This window comes from Bombina bombina, chromosome 6 (genome assembly GCF_027579735.1).
Source record: "Bombina bombina isolate aBomBom1 chromosome 6, aBomBom1.pri, whole genome shotgun sequence".
Classification (NCBI taxonomy): domain Eukaryota; kingdom Metazoa; phylum Chordata; class Amphibia; order Anura; family Bombinatoridae; genus Bombina; species Bombina bombina.
This window is the reverse complement of record NC_069504.1, coordinates 289323865-289347845: the sequence shown is the minus strand read 5'-3', so window position 1 is coordinate 289347845 and position 23981 is coordinate 289323865. Positions and strand designations below refer to the sequence as shown.

Genomic DNA, 23981 nt, shown 5'->3' with positions numbered 1-23981 from the left:
TTTTGAAATAACAGTGAAAAAATGCAGTTACACTAACGAAATTTTTACAGTGTATATAATAAGTTAGCAGAGCATTGCACCCACTTGCAAATGGATGATTAACCCCCTTAATACCGAAAACGGAATAACAAATGACAAAAACGTCTTTTTAAACAGTCACAACAACTGCCACAGCTCTACTGTGGCTTTTTACCTCCCTTAATACAACTTTTGAACCCTTCAGAGAAGTCATGGATCATGCAGGAAGAACCTGGATGTCTGTGTCTGTAATTTTTGCTGTGCAAAAAAACGCCAAAATAGGCCCCTCCCACTCATATTTCAACAGTGGGAAGCCTCAGGGAACTGTTTCTAGGCAAAATTCAAGCCAGCCATGTGGAAAAAACTAGGCCCCAATAAGTTTTATCACCAAACATATGTAAAAAACGATTAAACATGCCAGCAAACGTTTTAAAATACACTTTTATAAGAGTATGTATCTCTATTAATAAGCCTGATACCAGTCGCTATCACTGCATTTAAGGCTTTACTTACATTACTTCGGTATCAGCAGCATTTTCTAGCAAATTCCATCCCTAGAAAAATATTTTAACTGCACATACCTTATTACAGGAAAACCTGCACGCTATTCCCCCTCTGAAGTTACCTCACTCCTCAGAATATGTGAGAACAGCAAAGGATCTTAGTTACTTCTGCTAAGATCATAGAAAACGCAGGCAGATTCTTCTTCTAAATACTGCCTGAGATAAACAGTACACTCCGGTACCATTTAAAAATAACAAACTTTTGATTGAAGAAATAAACTAAGTATAAAACACCACAGTCCTCTTACGACCTCCATCTTAGTTGAGAGTTGCAAGAGAATGACTGGATATGGCAGTGAGGGGAGGAGCTATATAGCAGCTCTGCTGTGGGTGATCCTCTTGCAACTTCCTGTTGGGAAGGAGAATATCCCACAAGTAATGGATGATCCGTGGACTGGATACACTTAACAAGAGAAACATCATTTGCAATAAGCACTTATTAGCAAAAATGATTCTATGTAGGAAAAGCTATAAATTTACTGTGCAGGTGCACCAGCCTTGTAAACAGTGTTCTGCTCAGAGAGCCGGAGGCACCTTGTATTGTATTTGTGATAACATAACACACAAACAGGCTTTATAAACAGAGAGGCTGTTCAAAATATAGGTAGGCTTTGTGTGCATGTGTAAAAGCTCTCACTGAAATCACATTAGCAACTAGGAGCATGTTTGCTTATATATGTGTAAAAATGATTCTATACAAAACTCAAATTCGCCGATAAATATTTTAATTTTGTCTGGAATGACCCTTTAACGCATTCTATATTTTTACAGCAGCTATAGGAAAAAGAAAATATACATCAGCCATGGAAACAAAAATAAGCAAATATAACTAAGGTAAATCCAGAAACATAGTATTGCAGAGAAGGCACCACAATAGAAAGGCGATTCAATCATATTTAAATCAATTTAAAAAAAAAACAATCAAAAATTGAAGCAAACTAATTTTAGTTATGAAACCTAATTATCCACTAAACATTATTAAAGAACCCACAGTTGCATTAAGGAGATCACTTGGTAGCTTCTGTGCCTTTGCTTCTGACTCCACATGGTCACTCTGGTAATGATCAGACAGTTCAATGGCAGTGGCATACATTTTCATGCACAATGGACAAATGAAGCCCTGTGGAACAAGAATCTTTAAAGTACATATGGTAAAATAGCACGGCTGCAGCTCTACGCCTAGTTAAAGGGACAGTATACACCAATTTTCATATAACTGCATGTAATAGACACTACTATAAAGAATAATATGTACAGATACTGATATAAAAATCCAGTATAAAACTGTTTAAAAACTCAGAAGCTCCTAGTTTAGCACTGTTGAAAAGGTTAGCTGGAACACCCACTGCAAGTGGTTCTATAGCAAAAAATGCAGACCCCCCCCCCCTCCCCTGCATATGAAAAGACTCTTTACACAAAAAGGAGCAAGCTGGAGTAGCTATACATCTGTATATTTCTAAAACTTTGGGGCTTGGTAAGAAGTTGCAATGTTATTTAAAAATAAAAACTATACATTTTTTTTGTTTTTTTTAAAAGCTGTATAGGCTATATAAATGGATCATCTACAAAACATTTATGCAAAGAAAAAATCTAGTGTATAATGTCCCTTTAAGTTACTAGTAAAGGTGATATAGAAGGTCCTTTGACAGACATGTTTAACGTTCTCTCTTGTTTGTTCACTTTGCATTGCATCTGCACAAAAGGTTTAGTGTTCATAACAAAAATGAAATGAGTTTGCAAAACATCAGTTAACCTGTACGGTAATACAGGTGAGCATATGCTGCAAACACTTAAAGGGACAGTATACTGTAAAATAGTTTTTCCCTTAATGTGTTTACAATTGCTTTTTTTACCAACTGCAGAGTAAAAAATGTATGAAAATTAGCTTTTTAAGGTTTATTTCTGTATATTAAAGCTCTGATTTTGTGTTTTGAAGCCACAGCCTAATAAAATAGGTTGAGCTTGTAGGTATAATCAGATCTCATTACTGTATCACATTGTGCACATATACCTGCTTCTTTATCGTATATCTGTCCTTAAAACAATCACTAATACTTTGAGAGAACAATGGAAAAACAGAATTTATGCTTACCTGATAAATTACTTTCTCCAACGGTGTGTCCGGTCCACGGCGTCATCCATTACTTGTGGGAAATATTCTCCCCCACAGGGAAAGGCAAGGAGAGCACACAGCAAGAGATGTCCATATAGCTCCCCCTCTGGCTCCGCCCCCCAGTCATTCGACCGACGGTTAGGAGAAAAAGGAGAAACTATAGGGTGCCGTGGTGACTGTAGTGTATAAAGAAAAAAATTTCAACCTGATTAAAAAACCAGGGTGGGCCGTGGACCGGACACACCGTTGGAGAAAGTAATTTATCAGGTAAGCATAAATTCTGTTTTCTCCAACATTGGTGTGTCCGGTCCACGGCGTCATCCATTACTTGTGGGAACCAATACCAAAGCTTTAGGACACGGATGAAGGGAGGGAGCAAATCAGGTTACCTAAACGGAAGGCACCACGGCTTGCAAAACCTTTCTCCCAAAAATAGCCTCCGAAGAAGCAAAAGTATCAAATTTGTAGAATTTGGCAAAAGTGTGCAGAGAAGACCAAGTCGCTGCCTTACATATCTGGTCAACAGAAGCCTCGTTCTTGTAGGCCCATGTGGAAGCCACAGCCCTAGTAGAGTGAGCTGTGATACGGTCAGGAGGCTGCCGTCCGGCAGTCTCATAAGCCAAGCGAATAATGCTTTTCAGCCAGAAAGAGAGAGAGGTAGCAGTAGCTTTTTGACCTCTCCTCTTACCAGAGTAAACGACAAACAAAGATGAGGTTTGTCTAAAATCTTTTGTTGCTTCTAAATAGAACTTTAAAGCACGAACAACATCTAAATTGCGTAATAAACGTTCCTTCTTGGAAACTGGATTCGGACACAAAGAAGGAACAACTATTTCCTGGTTGATGTTCTTGTTGGAAACAACTTTTGGAAGAAAACCAGGCTTAGTACGCAAAACAACATTATCTGAATGAAAAACCAGATATGGTGGATTACACTGCAAAGCAGATAATTCAGAAACTCTTCTAGCAGAAGAAATAGCAACCAAAAACAGAACTTTCCAAGATAATAACTTAATATCTATGGAATGTAAAGGTTCAAACGGAACCCCTTGAAGAACTGAAAGAACTAAATTTAGACTCCAAGGAGGAGTCATGGGTCTGTAAACAGGCTTGATTCTAACCAAAGCCTGAACAAAAGCTTGTACATCTGGCAAAGCTGCCAGTCGTTTGTGCAACAAGACGGATAATGCAGAAATCTGTCCTTTTGGAGAACTAGCTGACAACCCTTTATCCAAACCTTCTTGGAGAAAGGAGAGAATCTTTGGAATTTTAATCTTACTCCAGGAGAATCCTTTGGATTCACACCAACAGATATATCTTTTCCATATTTTATGGTAAATCTTTCTAGTCACAGGTTTTCTGGCTTGGACCAGAGTATCTATCACAGAATTTGAAAACCCACGCTTGGATAAAATCAAGCGTTCAATTTCCAAGCAGTCAGCTGCAGAGAAACTAGATTTGGATGTTCGAATGGACCTTGTACTAGAAGATCCTGTCTCAAAGGTAGCTTCCATGGTGGAGCCGATGACATATTCACCAGGTCTGCATACCAAGTCCTGCGTGGCCACGCAGGAGCTATCAGAATCACCGAGGCCTTCTCCTGTTTGATCCTGGCTATGAGCCTGGGAAGGAGAGGAAACGGTGGAAACACATATGCTAGGTTGAACGACCAAGGCGCCACTAATGCATCCACTAGAGTCACCTTGGGATCCCTGGATCTGGACCCGTAGCAAGGTATCTTGAAGTTCTGACGGGACGCCATTAGATCCATGTCTGGAATGCCCCATAATTGGGTTAACTGAGCAAAGACCTCCGGATGGAGTTCCCACTCCCCCGGATGGAAAGTCTGACGACTCAAATAGTCCGCCTCCCAGTTGTCTACTCCTGGGATGTGAATAGCAGATAGATGGCAGGAGTGATTCTCTGCCCATTGGATTATCTTGGTTACTTCCTTCATCGCTAGGGAACTCTTTGTTCCCCCCTGATGATTGATGTACGCAACAGTCGTTATGTTGTCCGACTGAAATCTTATGAACCTGGCTTCCGCTAGCTGAGGCCAAGCCAGGAGCGCATTGAATATAGCTCTTAGTTCCAAAATGTTTATCGGGAGAAGCGACTCTTCCAGCGACCATAGGCCCTGAGCTTTCAGGGAGTCCCAGACCGCGCCCCACCCCAAGAGGCTGGCGTCGGTCGTGACGATGACCCACTCCGGTCTGCGGAAACTCATTCCCTGAGACAGGTGATCCTGGGTCAACCACCAGAGAAGTGAGTCCCTGGTTACCAGATCTACTTGAATTTGGGGAGACAAGTCTGTATAGTCCCCATTCCACTGATTGAGCATGCATAGCTGTAATGGTCTTAGATGAATTCGAGCAAAAGGAACCACATCCATTGCTGCGACCATTAGTCCTATTACTTCCATGCATTGAGCTATGGAGGGTTGAGGAATAGAATGAAGAACTCGACAAGCTTTTAGAAGCTTTGCCTTTCTGACTTCTGTGAGAAAGATCTTCATTTCCACAGAATCTATTATTGTTCCCAGAAAAGGAACCCTTGTGGACGGTGACAGTGAACTTTTTTCTATGTTCACCTTCCACCCGTGAGATCTAAGAAAGGCCAACACAATGTCTGTATGAGCCCTCGCTTTGGAAAGGGACGACGCTTGGATTAGGATGTCGTCTAGATAAGGTGCTACAGCGATGCCCCTCGGCCTTAGGACCTCTAGAAGGGACCCTAGCACCTTTGTGAAAATTCTGGGAGCGGTGGCTAAACCGAATGGAAGAGCCACAAACCGGTAATGTTTGTCCAGAAAGGCGAACCTCAGGAACTGATGATGAGATTTGTGGATTGGGATATGCAGATACGCATCCTTTAGATCCACGGTAGTCAAAAATTGACCCTGTTGGATTGTCGGTAAGATTGTCCGAATGGTTTCCATCTTGAAGGATGGAACTCTGAGGAACTTGTTTAATATCTTTAAATCCAGAATTGGCCTGAAAGTTCCCTCTTTTTTGGGAACCACAAACAGGTTTGAGTAAAAACCTAGACCTTGTTCCCCGGAGGGGACTGGGTTTATCACTCCCATCTTTGATAGGTCTCTTACACAATGTAAGAATGCCTGTTTCTTTATCTGGTCTGAAGATAAGCGAGACAGGTGGAACCTTCCCTTTGGAGGAAGTCCCTTGAATTCTAACAGGTATCCCTTGGAAACTATCTCTAGTGCCCAGGGATCCAGAACATCTCTTGCCCAAGCCTGAGCGAAGAGAGATAGTCTGCCCCCTACCAGATCCGGTCCCGGATCGGGGGCTACCCCTTCATGCTGTCTTGGTAGCAGCAGCAGGTTTCTTGGTTTGTTTACCCTTGTTCCAGCCTTGCATGGGCTTCCAAGCGGGTTTGGGCTGGGCCGCGTTACCTTCTTGTCTAGCGGCAGTGGAGTTATTAGCCGGTCCGTTCCTGAAATTGCGAAAGGAACGAAAATTAGACTTTTTCTTAGCCTTAAAAGGCCTATCCTGTGGGAGGGCATGGCCCTTACCCCCAGTGATGTCTGAAATAATTTCCTTCAATTCCGGCCCAAAAAGGGTCTTACCCTTGAAAGGAATATTCAGTAACTTAGTCTTGGACGACACATCTGCCGGCCAGGATTTTGGCCAAAGTGCCCTCCGCGCTACTATAGCAAAACCTGAGTTTTTCGCCGCCAATTTCGTTATTTGAAAGGCGGCATCCAATATAAAGGAATTAGCTAACTTTAATGCGTGAATTCTGTCCATGACTTCTTCATAGGAAGTCTCTTTCTGGAGCGACCTTTCTAGTTCTTCGAACCAAAAGGACGCCGCTGAAGCGACAGTAATAACACACGTAGCTGGTTGAAGGATGAACCCTTGCTGAACAAAAATCTTTTTAAGCAATCCTTCCAATTTTTTATCCATAGGATCTTTGAAAGCGCAGCTGTCCTCTATAGGAATAGTTGTGCGCTTCGCTAGTGTTGAAACAGCTCCCTCAACCTTCGGGACCGTTTGCCATGCGTCCCTTCTAGGGTCTACTATGGGAAACATTTTCTTAAATATAGGAGGTGGGGCAAAGGGTACACCTGGCTTCTCCCACTCCTTTTCCACTATGTTCGCTACCCTCTTAGGTATTGGAAAAGCGTCGTCGTGCACTGGGACCTCTAAAAATTTGTCCAATTTGCACAACTTCTCTGGTACTACCATGGAATCACAGTCATCCAGAGTAGCTAATACCTCCTTAAGCAAAGCGCGGAGATGTTCTAGCTTAAACTTAAATGCCACTAGATCAGGTTCTGCCTGTTGAGAAATTTTTCCTGAATCTGAAATTTCACCCTCAGACAGCCCTTCCCTTACAGCCAATTCCGATTGATGCGAGGGTAAAATAGATAAGGCATCGTCAGCGTCTGATTGTTCATCCTTTTTATCTGTATTTAAAACTGAACAATCACGCTTTCTCTGAAAAGCTGGCAGTTTGGATAAAAGATTTGCTATAGAATTATCCACTACTACTGATAATTGTTGCATAGAAATAAGCACTGGCGCGCTAGGTGTCGCCTGCGCGGGCAAAGCTGGTGTAGACACAGAAGGAGAGGATGTAGAGTTATCCCCACTACCTTCATTAGATAAATCATCTTGGGCAACATTATGAAAAATAACAGAGCTGTCCTGATTTTGTTTGGACGCTATGGTGCAATTATCACAAACACTCGAAGGGGGAACCACATTTGTCTCTATACACACAGAACATAGGTTATCTGATGGAACAGACATGTTAAACAGATTTAGGCAGGCAAACAATGCAATAAAAACGATTTTAAACAAAAACGTTACTGTCTCTTTAAATAATAAAATGACACATTTATTTCTGAATGTTCAAAAAACTATGAAGGCAATATCCGATTTTTCTGAAATTTGGACCCCAGTGTCTTAATGCTTATAAAGTATTGCACAGCAAATATGGAGACTCTAGCTCTTAAAACAAGCAAACGGAGCTAATTGTTGGATTTAACCGTTTTTATACACTACAATCCCTGCTACAGCCTTGTTGCAGCTTTTTACCTTCCTTAGGGGTCACCATTCACAGAAAAAAGCCAGCATAAAAAACAAAAAGGGGAAGCCTGTTATCTTTTTTGCTGAGGTGAAAGAAAAATGGCTTACCTTTTCCCCTGAGGGGAAATATGACTGTCATCTAGCATTAGCCTGTGTTGTTAGAAGGAGACCAGTCATACCTGAAGCAGATGAGTCTGCAAACTGTTACCCCCAACTGAAGTTCTCTTGTTTCAACAGTCCTGCGTGATAACAGTAATGGATTTTAGTTACCGTCTGCTAAAATCATAGCCCTCTTAAACAGAAATCTTCATCACTTTTCTGTTATAGAGTAAATAGTACAAGCCAGCACTATTTTAAAATAACAAACTCTTGATAGAAGAATAAAAAACTACAACTAACACCACAAACTCCTCGCCATCCCCGTGGTAGATGCTACTTGTTCAGAGCGGCAAGGAGAATGACTGGGGGGCGGAGCCAGAGGGGGAGCTATATGGACAGCTCTTGCTGTGTGCTCTCCTTGCCTTTCCCTGTGGGGGAGAATATTTCCCACAAGTAATGGATGACGCCGTGGACCGGACACACCAATGTTGGAGAAATCAACATGTTATTACCTTATCTCTGCTTTATCACACTGGGAGTGTAATTTCTTCTGCTGGCTGTGGTTACAAAGCTTATCTATAGCTGGGACCTGCGGCCACAAACTTTCAGAATAGGTGGGGATACCACATGCTAAATTAACAATTTCAAATGCCAATATAAGGGTAAAGGAGCTACTTGTAAACAATTTAATACACTCCAGCAGGTAAAGTGGATCATTGGGAACAAATTAAAGGGGAGAAATTTTTTGAGTAAACTGTCCCTTTAATGCAGGTGTTAGGATTCTAATAGTATTCAGAACAGGCAGGAAGGAATCAACAGTTCTCTAGAGGTGACCTAGGTTCTTCTCACCTCACTTGATTCATTTGTCCTACAACGGTTTATCTAGGTGAGTTCAGACAATGAAGCATGGATTCTTCAGCATGAAACACACAGGAAACAATCTCTTCTCCCCAGGGAACAACCCATTATCATATACAAGGAGATTCCAGTAAACTGCAAGGGCTCTCTAAACCTGTATTTCTGAAACGAGGTGCCATGACAGAACCAGAGGTGTGCAGCCAAAATTATATTAGTAAAACATATTTTTGACCCAAATGAAAACCGCACCTTTGCCTATTTAAAGGATTATATTTGTCTAAAAACTATTGCCAGCCTTATATTTTAGTAGCATTGGTTTATTTTGCTGCAAATGCTAAACTAAAGCAGGACAAATGGACCATCAGCAATACAAAAATGATTATATCATCAAGTACTGCAGGCTGTTTAAGTTAACACGTTTGGTTATGGTGGTGAAGTGTGAGAGCCTGACCTAGAACCATATATGATTAATGGTGTGCGTCCAGGAGGCTCAATATCTTGTACATGGTGAGACACTTTTAAAAGGAGTTCACGGCACTGAGTTAAAAAGATATCCCAACACTTAACACTCATCCCTGCCAACTATAAAATATATATTTAATAGAATTTTAATATAGTCTACATAAAGTGGCTATGTGCATTCAGACATTTCCTTTTAAAACGAATGCCGAATATGACCATCGCCAGCAGCATTCGGCTATTTTTTTGAGACTAATTTCTTCTTGTAAAAGTGCAACACACTAACATCTGGACATGAAACCCTAACATTTTATTTCATGATTCAAATAGAGCAAACATTTAAAAAAAAAAACTCCAGTGTACTTCTATTATAAATTTAGATCCACTCTCTTAGTATACATTGTTGAAGGAGCAACAGCACACTACAGGAAGCCATCTGAAAGCCAATGGCAAGAGGCATAAGTGTACCAACCAATCAGCAGCTAGCTCCCAGCTCCTTGAGCCTACCTAGGTATGCATTTCAACAAAGGAAAGCTAAGCAAATTATATAACAGAAGTAAAGTGGAAAGTTGTTTAATATTGTATGTTCTGTCTGAATCATGAAAGAAAAAAATTGGGTTTCATGTCCCTTTAAGGAACCATTTCATTGTTTTTTTAGAAAAAAATAAAAAAAAAGGTGGTTGATACATGGAATAGCCACTCAGCAGAAGGGACAAATACACTAAAGGAAGTAAATCAATTGGGATATATGCAAAACGCTATTCCAGAGGTCCTTTTTTTTTTTTTTTTAATTTGATTGAATCTCCTGGGTTTCTTCTACAGTAGGGATTGACAACCCTACTTGCCACTCTTGTTATACATGTTGCCAAAGACATCATTTTGTTCAAGGCATTTTTTTGTTCCGCACTGCCACTCGAAAAATATTTAGGGGCGCCCGTGGCTAGAACCCTTAGTTCCAGTGAAGGGTTATCGTAATGCCTAATGTGGCAACCGTTTGGGGAAAGCCCTTTCCTGTTCCAGCATGACTGTGCTCCAGTGCACAAAGCGAGGTCCATGAAACCATGGTTTGAAGACTTTGTTGTGGAGGAACTCGAGGAGGACTAAACCAATGTACTTCAAAATGTGAATATTTGCAGTCATTGAGCTTAGCTGCCGCACAAGAATAACAACTGTCAAAAAATTAATTCACACGATCCAAAGTTATCATAACCTGAAAAGTGGGATTTAACATTTGAACTGTCCAATAAACTTAAAAATCTCACATATATATTTGTCTAACACTTTGTTGCTTACCATATGGTTAAAAAAAAAAAAAAACTCCAATGGACCAGATAATTTTATTTTTACTCTGGAATGTCACAGCATAAATGGGAGTTTATAATTCCCCTAAGAAAAAATAAAAAGTCAGAATAAATATTCTAAATGTTACCTCAGAAGAACTTTCATTGTTTATAGCATTTCCTGGAGTTGCAGAAGAATCAGATTCTGAATTCTGGGTGCCAACTCTCCCCGGAGTCTGAAAGAAAGACAAATATATATTTATTGTACATAAAATTTCTATAAATCTATGTACAAACTGTTGCTGCAATGTGTGCATATTAAAAGGCCAAAAGCAATGCAACATTTTTATCTGCAATGATCCCTGTCATCAAGTGACAGGTACTGTACCGTGTCTAAATGCTGTTTTTAAACAGGACCAAGAATTCCAAGTCAGACATATTAATTAGTGGGTATTACATATAGCTATTTAACCTCTTGGATACCACTAAGACAAAAAATTGATTTAAAGGTACAGTATACACCAATTTTCATATAACTGCATGTAATAGACACTAATATAAAGAAGAATATGCACAGATACTGATCTAAAAATCCACTATAAAACATTTTTAAAACTTTTATAGAAAGTCCCAGTTTAGCACTGTGGATGAGGTTAGGCCCAGTGAAAGGGGCTGGGAAAACAGGAACAGGAGACACTCCCCCCCCCTCCCCTGCATTTGAACAGACAGATTACACAAACAGGAGCCACAGAAATCTGTAGACATCAGTACACATCTAAAACTTTGGGGCTTGGTTAGGAGTCTGAAAATCAGCACAATGTTATTAAAAAAAAATAAGCAAAACTATACATTGTTACAAAAACACTCCCAGATGGGTTATATAAATGGATCATCTACAAAACATTTATACAAAGAAAAATCTAGTGTACAATGTCCCTTTAACCTGCCGGTTGCCCATAGCAGCCACTAAATTCACACCTTGGGTACCTGTAACAACAAACTAAACCATAGTTTTTTCTAATTGCAATTTAAGGGTGTATACAACATGAGATGAATTACTTGGTTGCTCTCATTGCAACAGTGTTATGAAAGGGTGTGAGATTTGTCACCCCTATTCTGGTTGTAAATTTAAAATACCTGGTTACTATACCTGTAATTCCTCTTATGTTGTATACGCCCTTAAAATGCCCTTGTGGGCTGTTATACATAGGTGAGACCACCCAAAGGATAAGAGACCGGATAGGTCAAAATAAATCTACTATCAGAAATACAGGGACAAAAGATCTCCCTGTACCGGCTCATTTCTTACTAATGGGCCATCAGGTTAATCAGCTTCACTTTATGGTGTTAGATCAAATTAAAAGAAAACCCAGGGGAGGTGATAGACATAAAGAGCTCCTTTCTAAAGAGGCTAAATGGATATGGAAATTGGATACACTATACCCCAAAGGTATGAATAGGGAATTTGATCTTAACCCATTGCTGTGATTTTTTCTACAATTGAGCTATTTCATTTAATATATAGTTTGATTATAGTTGTTTACTAGGATCTGCTATATTGTAGGTGGCTATGTTAAATTTGTGCTCTCTCTTCAGTTTTGATTTTAATCTTGGCCCACTAGGATACAATAAAAAAGGCAACATAGGGTTAAAACTGTTAATGTAGCTCTTCATGTGAGATTCCTTATAACCCCGCCTATTATATGTGTTCCTATTGGTCCATGTTTTAAGCAGTACTGCTATAAATTGCTTGTATGTGCATTGCTTTTTTAGCTTGACAAAGGGGCAGGTGCCCCGAAATGTTGCTGTTCCCCTAATAAAAGGTTCTTTCACATTTGAGAGTGCAACATCTTTTTTGGATATTTACTAGGAGTTTAAGATATTTGGCTCTAAATTTGTTTGCACCCACTCTGCTGTCTATGGACATTTGATGATTGATAAAGGTGTGCTGGTCCTACCACTGTGTTTTTAAATAGAAGAGAGAATTTTATTTTTTTTAAAGATTTTCTTTTTTATATACTTTAATTCCACTATTTCAAGCCAAGACTATACCAACCTCTACTGGCTTTAGAATGGAAGCATCTTCATCTGAGCAGCGTGCGGGCAGGAGGAGTTAAAAATACAATCTAGCTACGCAAGTTGCATAGTACTACGCAACGTGCGTAGGGAGATTGTACTTTAACTCCTCCGTCGGTTTTCACTGATGCCCAGCCAGGCACTGTAGGGAGTTGCAGCGCGACGGGGTGACACCATCAGAGGAGATTAATTCGTTAGTTTGGCAAAGCTTCCATATCACAATGGTATAGCTTATTATTGCTTAAAGAAGGTGTATATAGCATGGAACGGCTCTGTGAAAGATGGTCATTAGACATCCCGCAAATAGAGCTTAAGACAATCCAAGAAAGTATTGATAGGGCTTGGTCAGCGACTCCTTTGTTATCCTGGCGCGAATCTCACCTCAGATTAATTAATAGGACTTATATCACTCCAGAGAAGCTAGGGAAGTGGAATAATACACAAAGATATGAATGTACACGTTGTCACTACCCAAATGCCAACTTGATTCACTGTATTTGGGAATGTCCCAAAGTCAAACAGTTCTGGGCAAAAGTCTCATTTTGGCTCTCAAAAATATTAAAGCTTAAAATCTCTCTGAAGGTGGAGGAAATTATCTTTCTAAGGGAATATTATGGAAGAGAGCGAAACATAAAATTTATTAATTTTGTAATCTTATCTGCTAGAAACATTATTTTTTCCTCTTGGAAATCTAACAGAAGCCCTATGTTCACCTCCCTTCTGAACATGTTAGACTCCAAATTAATATATGAACAATATGAGACGCAGATATCTTCCGAAAAAGAAATTGCCAACTTTTTCAGGAAATGGGGAGAATATATTCTCTCCAATACACTGGAAGTTCAAAGAAGTCTCATTGCTCCCTTTAAGCATTCTGAATGGATTCAGAATGCTGTATTGAGAGGGGAAATTAGTAGTGGTGTAATTACTTAATCTTTGATGGCCCCGGCCTCTCGGGGAGGGGGGCAGGGGGAATTTAATTTTTTTTTTTTGTGTGTGTGTGTTTTTGTTTGTTTGTCTCGTTGTTTGTCTGTCTGGTTGTCTGGTTGTTTTTTTTTGTTTTGTTTTTTTTCTTTCTCTTCCCAGTTTTGTTTTTGTAAAATTTGTTCTGGGTTATTGTATGTTAAAAAAGGAGAAAATGTTTTGAGGTACAGGCTTCTTAATTTTATTTACAACTTCTACTCCAAGAAGTATTATTGGATAAGGTTGCTGAACTCGGTAAAAGCATTTTGTACAGCTTTTGTTTTATAAGCAGTTGTTTATATTATCTATCATGAAGTATGTACGCTTTTTAATGTATCACTTTATAGTTGCATTTGTGAAACTTGTTCCTCATTACAATAAAATAAGAATAAAAAAAAAAAAGAGGAGATTAATTCCTGCTTGATGGTGTCAAAGACCACCAACATCTTCTCGTGGGCCACTAGTTGGCGACCACTGTATCAGAATCATGAAAGTTTAATTTTGCCTAGAACATCCCTTAAAGGCCCTGGGGTGAAGAGTATTTAATACCAAAACCATTTTGCCTACGTACACAGCAGGGTCTTATTTTTATCCCCTCCTTGTGGGTCTCTGTAAACTTTGTCAATAACCATAAACCGTTATTGGAAGGCTTTATGGCCCATATGTTGGAAATGGTCTGGAACCAATAAGTGTGTCATTTTTGGATTTTAAATAGTGGACCTATGCTGTCCTAGTCTGTTCTTGATTTTTTTGGTTGTTTCCCCTATTTAAAGGAGGTCATAAGAAGGCTTAAAAGAGTATTCCACATAAGTGGAATCACATGTGAAATATCCTTTCATTCAAAATGTCTGCCCTGTATAGAAATGTGCAATAGTGTAACCCTTGATAATACTATGAAATTGGGCACAGTTTTAAACACAGGTAAGTACCATTTTTAGTTTCCCAAAGAAGGGGTTACCCTGATTTAGGATATATCTATTTACCTTAACCAATCATCTACCATTAGTATTTCCCTTACTATACCACTGCCATGGGGAGATTTTTAAATTCTTCTATTTCTTGACAAGTTTTTCGTATCATTTTTTTTATTTATTTTTTTGGCATAAACTTTGTTACTCAGATTGTTATAAGTACTATTAAGGATAACCTTTTACCATCCCTAGGTTTACATTTTTTTTTAATTATGTAAATTCTGTCTAAGTTAATGTCCCTTTGAGTGTAACCTCTAACCATCAATTTTTTTAAATTATTTCATTAGTTCCAATTTCTTTTTTTCCTGGATCAGAGATCTTATCTACATGTAGCAACTGAGACCTAGGGACACTTCTAAAAGTTCATGGAGGATAAAAGCTATCTCAACTCAGTAGAGTATTACAATCAGTGACTTTGACAAACAAATCAGAAGCCAATTGGCCCTTTTGTACCAAGGAACTAAATTTGTTGGTAGTCATGTTTAGTGGTAAATTTTAGTCATGCAATAATGAATATAGCAAGGATGCTTATATACCAGTTTTTCTTCCACCACATACATTAACAAACGGGAATAGGGTGGGGCCACATTGGACACCATAGCTGTACTTTTTAAAGAAGATAGAATGAGCCATTAAATAAGAAAGTGTTACATTTAAGTATCATCTCTAGTAATTCAAATAGAAACGTAACTTGTCTCGAACTAAACTGTTCCTGATGGGATAAAATACACTATATGTTAGAAATGCCTGTATACTAGGGCTGGGAGATATGGGGGGGGAAAAAAATCACGATTTTCCTCTAAATGACCATAACTCCTTAATTTTTCAATAAAAAATGTATTTAAGACTACATAATCTTAATGTACATGTTTCTCAATGTCCAATACACTCTGGGAGAATAAAAATACAAAGTGTGTGTATGTATATATATATATATATATATATATATATATATATATATATATATATATATATATATATATATATATATATATATATATATATATATATATATATATATATATATATATATATATATATATATATATATATATATATTCATAACCTACAGTATTATTTTATTACACTGTGAGTATGCATTTAACTTGCAGCAAGCTTCATAAAATACAGTAATATTCTTAGTTCCAGAGAGTGAGCAATCTCTGTGCCTGTAGAAATATTGCAATTAATCATGCTCCATAGCATGCAGTAATATTCTATGTTGTGCAGTGCAGTATATCATATAAGAGAATGGACAAACAAAACGTCATTGCTGCATGCTCCTCTCTTTCAGATGCTGGTCTGGATTCCTGTGGCGCGAATCCTGCGCCTATGTAAGTCTCTCAGTAACGATCTATCACTGCCCAAGTATAGGTGTTATTTTGTGTGCTCCTGGGTGTGATAGATCGTTACTTCTGTATTGCCTTAATGTGTTTGAACCCTGCCTGTTATACCCCTGAATTGCTGGATTGATATACTGCTGCAGAACCCTGCCTGTCTGACTACTCTGCTTATTAACCCCCTGTTGTTCTGGATTGCCTCTTTGTTGCCAAACCCTGCCTGACCATTCTAGTGGTGTGCCCTTTGACTGCTTTACCGTTGCCAAACCCTGCCTGCCTGACCTTTCTAGTGGTGTACCCTTGGACTGCTTTACCGTTGCCAAACCCTGACTGACCATTATAGTGGTTTGTCCTTGGACTGCTTTATTGTTGCCAAATCTTGCCTGTCTGACCATTCTAGTGATTTGCCTTGCACTGCTCTGCCGTTGCCGCTGGGGACTGTCCTACCTGTGGTGAGTGCTGCCCTCCTCATCTTACTAACTTCTCTGCTCTGGGATATTCCCTATCATTCCGGCTCGACGCCGGGATAACAAGACTACTGGCCGAGTTCGGTCTGATAGAGGAATATCCCACGAGCATTACAGTATGATTCTAATGCAGAGGACACAAGCTCTTTATCTTGCAATGGTGACCTATGCCAAGTGAGTCCCACTACACAACACTACCACAGTCACTCACCGGCCCCCCAAGCAGCGTTTTCTTGTCCGGTGCCGCAGCAAGCACAGCAGCTCCCTCCAACCACGAATAGAAAGCTGACCAGCAGGATGCACGGTCTGCGCGCCCAAATGCTTTGGAGTATTTGGGCGTGCAGACCGTGCATCCTGCTGGCCAGCTTTCATGGTGGGAGGGAGCCGCTGTGCTTGCTGCTGCACCAGACAAGAAAACGCTGCTAGTCCAATCAGCACTGCATGGCCGGCTATATCCCTTCAGCTAGATCCGACACGGCCGCCCCCCCTCCCCTCAGCCCGAGCTCAGTCAGTCACCATGTGCTAGTACAGCACTAGTAAGTCACTGCCACTCCCCTTACCCGCATGTGGCCGCTGTGGAGCCCTCCTGTACGTCTTAGGTGACATCAAATCACGTACTCTCACGGTTTTTAAACCGCGGCGCTTAATCAAGATTTTAAATCGCATATGTGATTAATCGTGCAGCCCTACTGTATACAAACGCTATACATCCCACGTCGCCAGAATTGCATCATCTTTCAAATCTGCATATCTCTAATTAAGGATTTTCCCTGGCTTATAACATTTTATCTAAATATTTCGCAATTAGACTTAAAACTGAATCAATTCCTGCCACTACGGGCCCCCCTGGTGTGTTTATTGGGTCCTTATGTAGCTTAGGGACCACATAAAATACAGGAATAATGGGACCTACTAGTAAATACTCATACAATTTTTTTATTTTTCAAATACAACTGATATCTTTCCTTCTTATTCATATTTCCTCTAAAATACTAAACAGCATTGAAGGGAAAGTCAACTACAACATTTGTATTGTTCAAAAAGATAGATAATCCCTTTATTACCAAATTCCCAGTTTTGCACAGCCAACATGGTTACATTAATAAACTTTTACCTTTGTGATTGCCTTGTATCTAAGCCTCTTCTGACAGCCCCCTTATAACATAGCTATTTATTTATTTATTTATTTATTATCTATTGACTTGCATTTTAGCAAATTAGTTCTATCATGCACAACTCCACGGGAAAGAGCACGTTATCAAAATGGCACACATGAATTATTGTTTAAAAATATAGACCAAAATTGTTATTGTTTTCCATCATAATTCAGAGCATGCAATTTTAAACAACTTTCTAATTTACTCCTATAATCAATTTGTATTAGTTCTCTTGCTATCTATATTTAAAAAGCAGGAATGTAAAGCTTAGGTGCCGGACCATTTTTGGTTAAGAACCTGGGTTACGTTTGCTTAATGGTGGCTAAATGTAGCCACCAATAAAACAAGCGCTATCCAGGGTGCTGAACCTAAAATGGTCCGTCTCCTTAAGTTTGCATTCCTGCTTTTTAAATAAAGATAGGAAGAAAACAAAGAAAAATTTAGTATAGGAGTGAATTAGAAAGTTGCTTAAAATTGCATGCTCTTAATTATGAAAGAAAAAATGTGGATCAAGTATCCCTTTAAAGGTTATAAAGTATATTAATATAACAATGTTTGCTGTGCAAAGCTGGGGAATGGGTAGTAAAGGCGTTATCTATCTTTTTAAACAATAACAATTTTGGTGTAGATTGTCCTTTTAACCTAAGGTTGGGCAAACCTGAAGGGTGCTGCAGTTTTATTATTATCATAATTTATTGTAACGTGCTGCAAAATTCCATAGCACCGATTCATTTATCTCATGACTACAATGAGTCATAATCTATCATCACAAATATCATATGAAGTCCAAGAACAACTTAAACCGTGAGTAAAGAATAACACACAAGTAAAATACAAAACAAACTTTAAATATATTTTGCAAAAGACTATAGCACATATTCTCACAATAAGATCTGCACAGACTGGCTTTTCAAGTCTATGATTAAGGTTATACTCAGGCTGAAACACGTAAAGACCGTGTATGCCTGGCTATTGAATTGTATTTTGCATCCTTGTATTTTATATGAAGAAATCAATAAAAAGTCCGATTTCAGCAGTTCCCGGCCCCATCACGTTATTATAGATTTTCTAACATAAATGATTTGTATAACATACGTTTTTTAATTTTTCATTATAATTCCAATATGATGGTTTTGCTTTATTGAGGTCATTTGCACAATTAGCCAAAATGTAAAGCATATTTATAGTTGAGTATTATTACTGATTTTATTTTGACATAAGATAAAAATTGAAAAAAAAAAAACTAATTCTATCAAAAGGTGAACAAAATGCATAAAATTATGGGACAATTTGAATTTAAAGTTTCCAATTTAATTCTATTATCAAATGTAATTAGTTCTAACGGTATATTGTGTTGAAAATATACCTAGGTAGGTATCACAATAAGATATGTACAGACTGGCTTTTCAAGTCGCTTGTGTGTGGGGCACTACACTAGTATTTCCTGCCATCTAGAGCTCTTGCAAATGTAACGTTCTTGTAAAACTGATGCCATATAGTGCTGTGGACACATGCATGCTCCTGAGCTACCTTCCTGCTTTTTTAAATATAGGATACCAAAAGAACAAAGAAAATTAGGTAGTAGAAGTAAATTGGAAAGTTGTTTAAAATTGTATGATCTATCTGAATCATGAAAGAAAAATTTGGGGCTTCGTGTCCCTTGAAGTATGACAGCAAGCGCTCTGTATCGTTAATTAAAAACAAATGCATTCCAAATGTAGGCTATTCAGGGATTTTTACTACCGACTAAAACCAAAGGCAAAATCAGTTAAAATGCAAAATGTAAAGTTTCAAAATTTAAAATGTCCAAGACTTTCATATACATTTTTTTCTGGAATGCTACACGATTTGATATTAGATTTAATCTGAGTTTTGCTCGATTAATAATTGATGGGAAAGTCATTTAGTTACATTCAATTTATGATAAGAGACAAAGCATTGCTATTACAGTAGTATAGTAAAGATAACATCACTGCGCTCCTTAAAGTACCAGTAAATACAGTAGATTTGCATAATCAACAAATGCATGATAAAGACAATGCAATACTACTTAGTCTGATCTTCAAATGAGTAGTAGATTTTTTTTCTGACAAATTTCAAAGTTGTGTCTTTTTCCACTCCCCTTGTACCACGTGATAGCAATCAGCCAATCACGAATGCAAAATATGTATATTCTGTGAATTCTTGCACATGCTCAGTAAATATAAAAAACAGAATTTATGCTTACCTGATAAATTGCTTTCTCTTACGGTGTATCCAGTCCACGGATTCATCCTTACTTGTGGGATATTCTCATTCCCTACAGGAAGTGGCAAAAAGAGCACACAGCAGAGCTGTCCATATAGCTCCTCCTCAGGCTCCGCCCCCCCAGTCATTCGACCGACGGTTAGGAGAAAAAGGAGAAACCAAAGGGTGCAGTGGTGACTGTAGTTTTACAAAAATAAAATTTGAACCTGACTTAATTGCCAGGGAGGGCCGTGGACTGGATACACCGTAAGAGAAAGCAATTTATCAGGTAAGCATAAATTCTGTTTTCTGTTACTTGGTGTATCCAGTCCACGGATTCATCCTTACTTGTGGGATACCAATACCAAAGCTTTAGGACACGGATGAATTGAGGGAACAAGTCAGGTAACCTAAACGGAAGGCACCACTGCTTGCAAAACCTTTCTCCCAAAAATAGCCTCCGAAGAAGCAAAAGTATCGAATTTGTAAAATTTGGCAAAAGTATGCAGTGAAGACCAAGTCACTGCCTTACAAATCTGTTCAAGAAGCCTCATTCTTGAAAGCCCATGTGGAAGCCACAGCTCTGGTGGAATGAGCTGTAATTCGTTCAGGAGGCTGCTGTCCAGCAGTCTCATAAGCCAATCGGATGATGCTTTTCAGCCAAAAGGAAAGAGAGGTAGCAGTCGCTTTCTGACCTCTCCTCTTACCAGAATAGACAACAAACAAGGATGATGTTTGTCTGAAATCTTTAGTTGCTTTTAAATAGAATTTTAAAGCACGAACCACATAAAGATTGTGTAAAAGTCGTTCCTTCTTAGAAACTGGATTAGGACACAGAGAAGGAACAATGATTTCCTGGTTAATATTCTTATTAGAAACCACCTTTGGAAGGAAACCAGGTTTGGTACGCAAAACAACCTTATCTGCATGGAACACCAGATAGGGTGAATTACACTGCAAAGCAAACAATTCTGAAACTCTTCGAGCAGAAGAAATAGCTACCAAAAACAAAACTTTCCAAGATAATAACTTAATATCAATGGAATGTAAAGGTTCAAACGGAACCCCTTGAAGAACTGAAAGAACTAAATTTAGACTCCATGGAGGAGCCACAGGTTTATAGACAGGCTTAATTCTAACTAGAGCCTGTGTAAATGCCTGAACGTCTGGTACTGCTGCCAGACGCTTGTGTAACAGGATAGACAGAGCAGATATCTGTCCCTTTAAGGAACTAGCTGACAATCCTTTCTCCAATCCTTCTTGGAGAAAAGACAATATCCTTTGAATCCTAATCCTACTCTACGAGTAACCCTTGGATTCGCACCAACAAAGATATTTCCGCCATATCTTATGGTAAATTTTCCTGGTGACAGGCTTTCTGGCCTGGATCAAAGTATCTATAACTGATTCAGAGAACCCACGCTTAGCTAGAATTAAGCGTTCAATCTCCAAGCAGTCACTTGCAGAGAAACTAGATTTGGATGCTTGAATGGACCCTGTATTAGAAGATCCTGCCTCGATGGCAGCTTCCATGGTGGAACAGATGACATGTCCACTAGGTCTGCATACCAAGTCCTGCGTGGCCACGCAGGCGCTATCAGAATTACCAAAGCCTTCTCCTGTTTGATTCTGGCTACTAGCCGAGGGAGAAGAGGAAACGGTGGAAAGACATAAGCTAGACTGAAGGACCAAGGCGCTACTAGAGCATCTATCAATGCCGCCTTGGGGTCCCTGGACCTGGATCCGTAAAGGGGAAGTTTGGTGTTCTGACGGGACGCCATCAGATCTAATTCTGGAATGCCCCATAGCTGGGTCAGCTGAGCAAAAACCTCCGGGTGGAGTTCCCACTCCCCGGGTGAAAAGTCTGACGACTCAGAAAATCCGCCTCCCAGTTGTCTACTCCTGGGATGTGAATTGCAGATAAGTGGCAGGAGTGATCCTCCGCCCATTTGATGATCTTGGTTACTTCCTTCATCGCTAGGGAACTCTTTGTTCCCCCCTGATGATTGATGTACACTACAGTTGTGATGTTGTCCGACTGAAATCTGATGAATTTGGCCTCCACTAGTTGAGGCCATGCCTGGAGCGTGTTGAATATCGCTCTCAGTTCCAAAATGTTTATCGGGAGAAGAGATTCTTCCCGAGACCATAGGCCCTGAGCTTTCAGGGAGTCCCAGACCGCACCCCAGCCTAACAGACTGGCATCGGTCGTGACAATGATCCACTCCGGTCTTCGGAAGCACATTCCCTGAGACAGGTGATCCTGAGACAACCACCAGAGAAGAGAATCTCTGGTTTTCTGGTCCATTTGTATTTGAGGAGACAAATCTGCATAATCCCCATTCCACTGTTTGAGCATGCACAGTTGCAGTGGTCTGAGATGAATTCGGGCAAAAGGGACAACGTCCATTGCCGCAACCATTAATCCGATTACCTCCATGCACTGAGCTACAGAAGGCCGAGGAATGGAATGAAGAACTCTGCAAGTAGTTAAAAGCTTTGACTTCCTGACCTCTGTAAGAAATATTTTCATTTCTACAGAGTCTATTAGTGTTCCCAGGAAGGGAACCCTTGTGAGCGGGTACAGAGAACTTTTTTCTACGTTCACCTTCCACCCGTGAGACCTTAGAAAGGCCAGAACAATGTCCGTATGAGCCTTGGCTCTGTGAAAGGACGACGCCTGTATTAAGATGTCGTCTAGGTAAGGTGCTACTGCAATGCCCCGCGGTCTTAGTACCGCTAGAAGGGACCCTAGCACCTTTGTGAAAATTCTGGGAGCGGTGGCCAACCCGAAAGGAAGGGCCACAAACTGGTAATGCCTGTCCAGAAAGGCGAACCTTAGGAACTGATGATGATCTTTGTGGATAGGAATATGTAGGTAGGCATCCTTTAGATCCATGGTAGTCATATATTGACCTTCCTGGATCATCGGTAAGATTGTCCGAATGGTTTCCATTTTGAATGATGGAACTCTGAGGAATTTGTTTAGAATTTTTAGATCCAGGATTGGCCTGAAAGTTCCTTCCTTTTTGGGAACTACAAACAGGTTTGAGTAAAAGCCCAGTCCTTGTTCTGCAATTGGAACTGGGTGTATCACTCCCATCTTTAGAAGATCTTCTACACAGCGTAAGAAAGCCTGTTTCTTTGTCTGGTCTGAAGACAAACGAGAAATGTGGAACCTTCCCCTTGGAGGAGAATCCTTGAATTCTAGAAGATACCCCCTGACCAACAATTTCTAATGCCCAGGGATCTGGAACATCTCTTGCCCAAGCCTGAGCAAAGAGAGAAAGTCTGCCCCCTACTAGATCCGGTCCCGGATCGGGGGCTACCCTTTCATGCTGTCTTGGTAGCAGCCGCGGCTTCTTGGCCTGTTTACCCTTCTTCCAGCAATGCAAAGGTTTCCAGGTTGATTTGGGCTGTGAAGCGTTACCCTCTTGTTTTGTGGATGCAGAGGTGGAAGCAGGTCCGCTCCTGAAGTTGCGAAAATTAGCCTTGTTTTTGGCCTTAAACGGTCTATCTTGCGGAAGGGCATGGCCCTTTCCCCCAGTGATATCCAAAATAATTTCTTTCAACTCGGGGCCGAAAAGGGTCTTTCCCTTGAAAGGAATATTTAGCAATTTTGTTTTGGACGACACGTCAGCCGAACACGATTTGAGCCAAAGCGCTCTTCGCCCCATAATGGCAAAACCAGAATTTTTCGCCGCTAACTTAGCTAATTGTAAAGCGGCATCTGTGATTAAAGAATTAGCCAGATTTAGAGCATGAATTCTATCCATGACTTCGTCATATGAAGTCTCCCTCTGGAGCGACTCCTCCAGCGCCTCAAACCAAAAAGCCGCTGCAGTAGTTACAGGAATAATGCAGGCAATCGGTTGAAGAAGGAAACCTTGTTGAACAAATATTTTCTTTAGTAAACCTTCTAATTTTTTATCCATAGGATCTTTGAAAGCACAACTGTCTTCTATTGGTATGGTTGTGCGTTTAGCTAGAGTTGAAACTTCTCCCTCTACCTTAGGGACCGTCAGCCACACGTCCCGCCTGGGGTCAGTTATGGGGAACATTTTCTTAAAGATAGGGGGGGGGGAACGAAAGGTACACCTAGTCTCTCCCACTCCCTAGTCACAATATCCGCCACCCTCTTCGGGATCGGAAACGCATCAGTGTATACAGGGACTTCTAGAAACTTGTCCATTTTACACATTTTTTCTGGGACCACCATGGGGTCGCAATCATCCAGCGTAGCTAAAACCTCCTTAAGCAGTACGCGGAGGTGTTCCAGCTTAAATTTAAACGCTAAGGAATCTGATTCTGCCCACTGAGAAACCTTTCCTGTGTCA

The 23981-nt window shown here is 39.9% G+C and overlaps 1 protein-coding gene across 1 annotated transcript in view; it reads right to left on the bottom strand.

Annotated features, from left to right (window-relative positions):
* The window catches only part of EEA1 (early endosome antigen 1), a 643459-nt gene that overhangs the window by 588808 nt on the left and 30670 nt on the right, over positions 1–23981 (bottom strand). The window contains exon 2 of the mRNA XM_053719231.1: positions 10594–10680. Within this exon, the coding sequence (XP_053575206.1) occupies positions 10594–10680 (87 nt within the window). The remainder of the gene's footprint in view (positions 1–10593; positions 10681–23981) is intronic.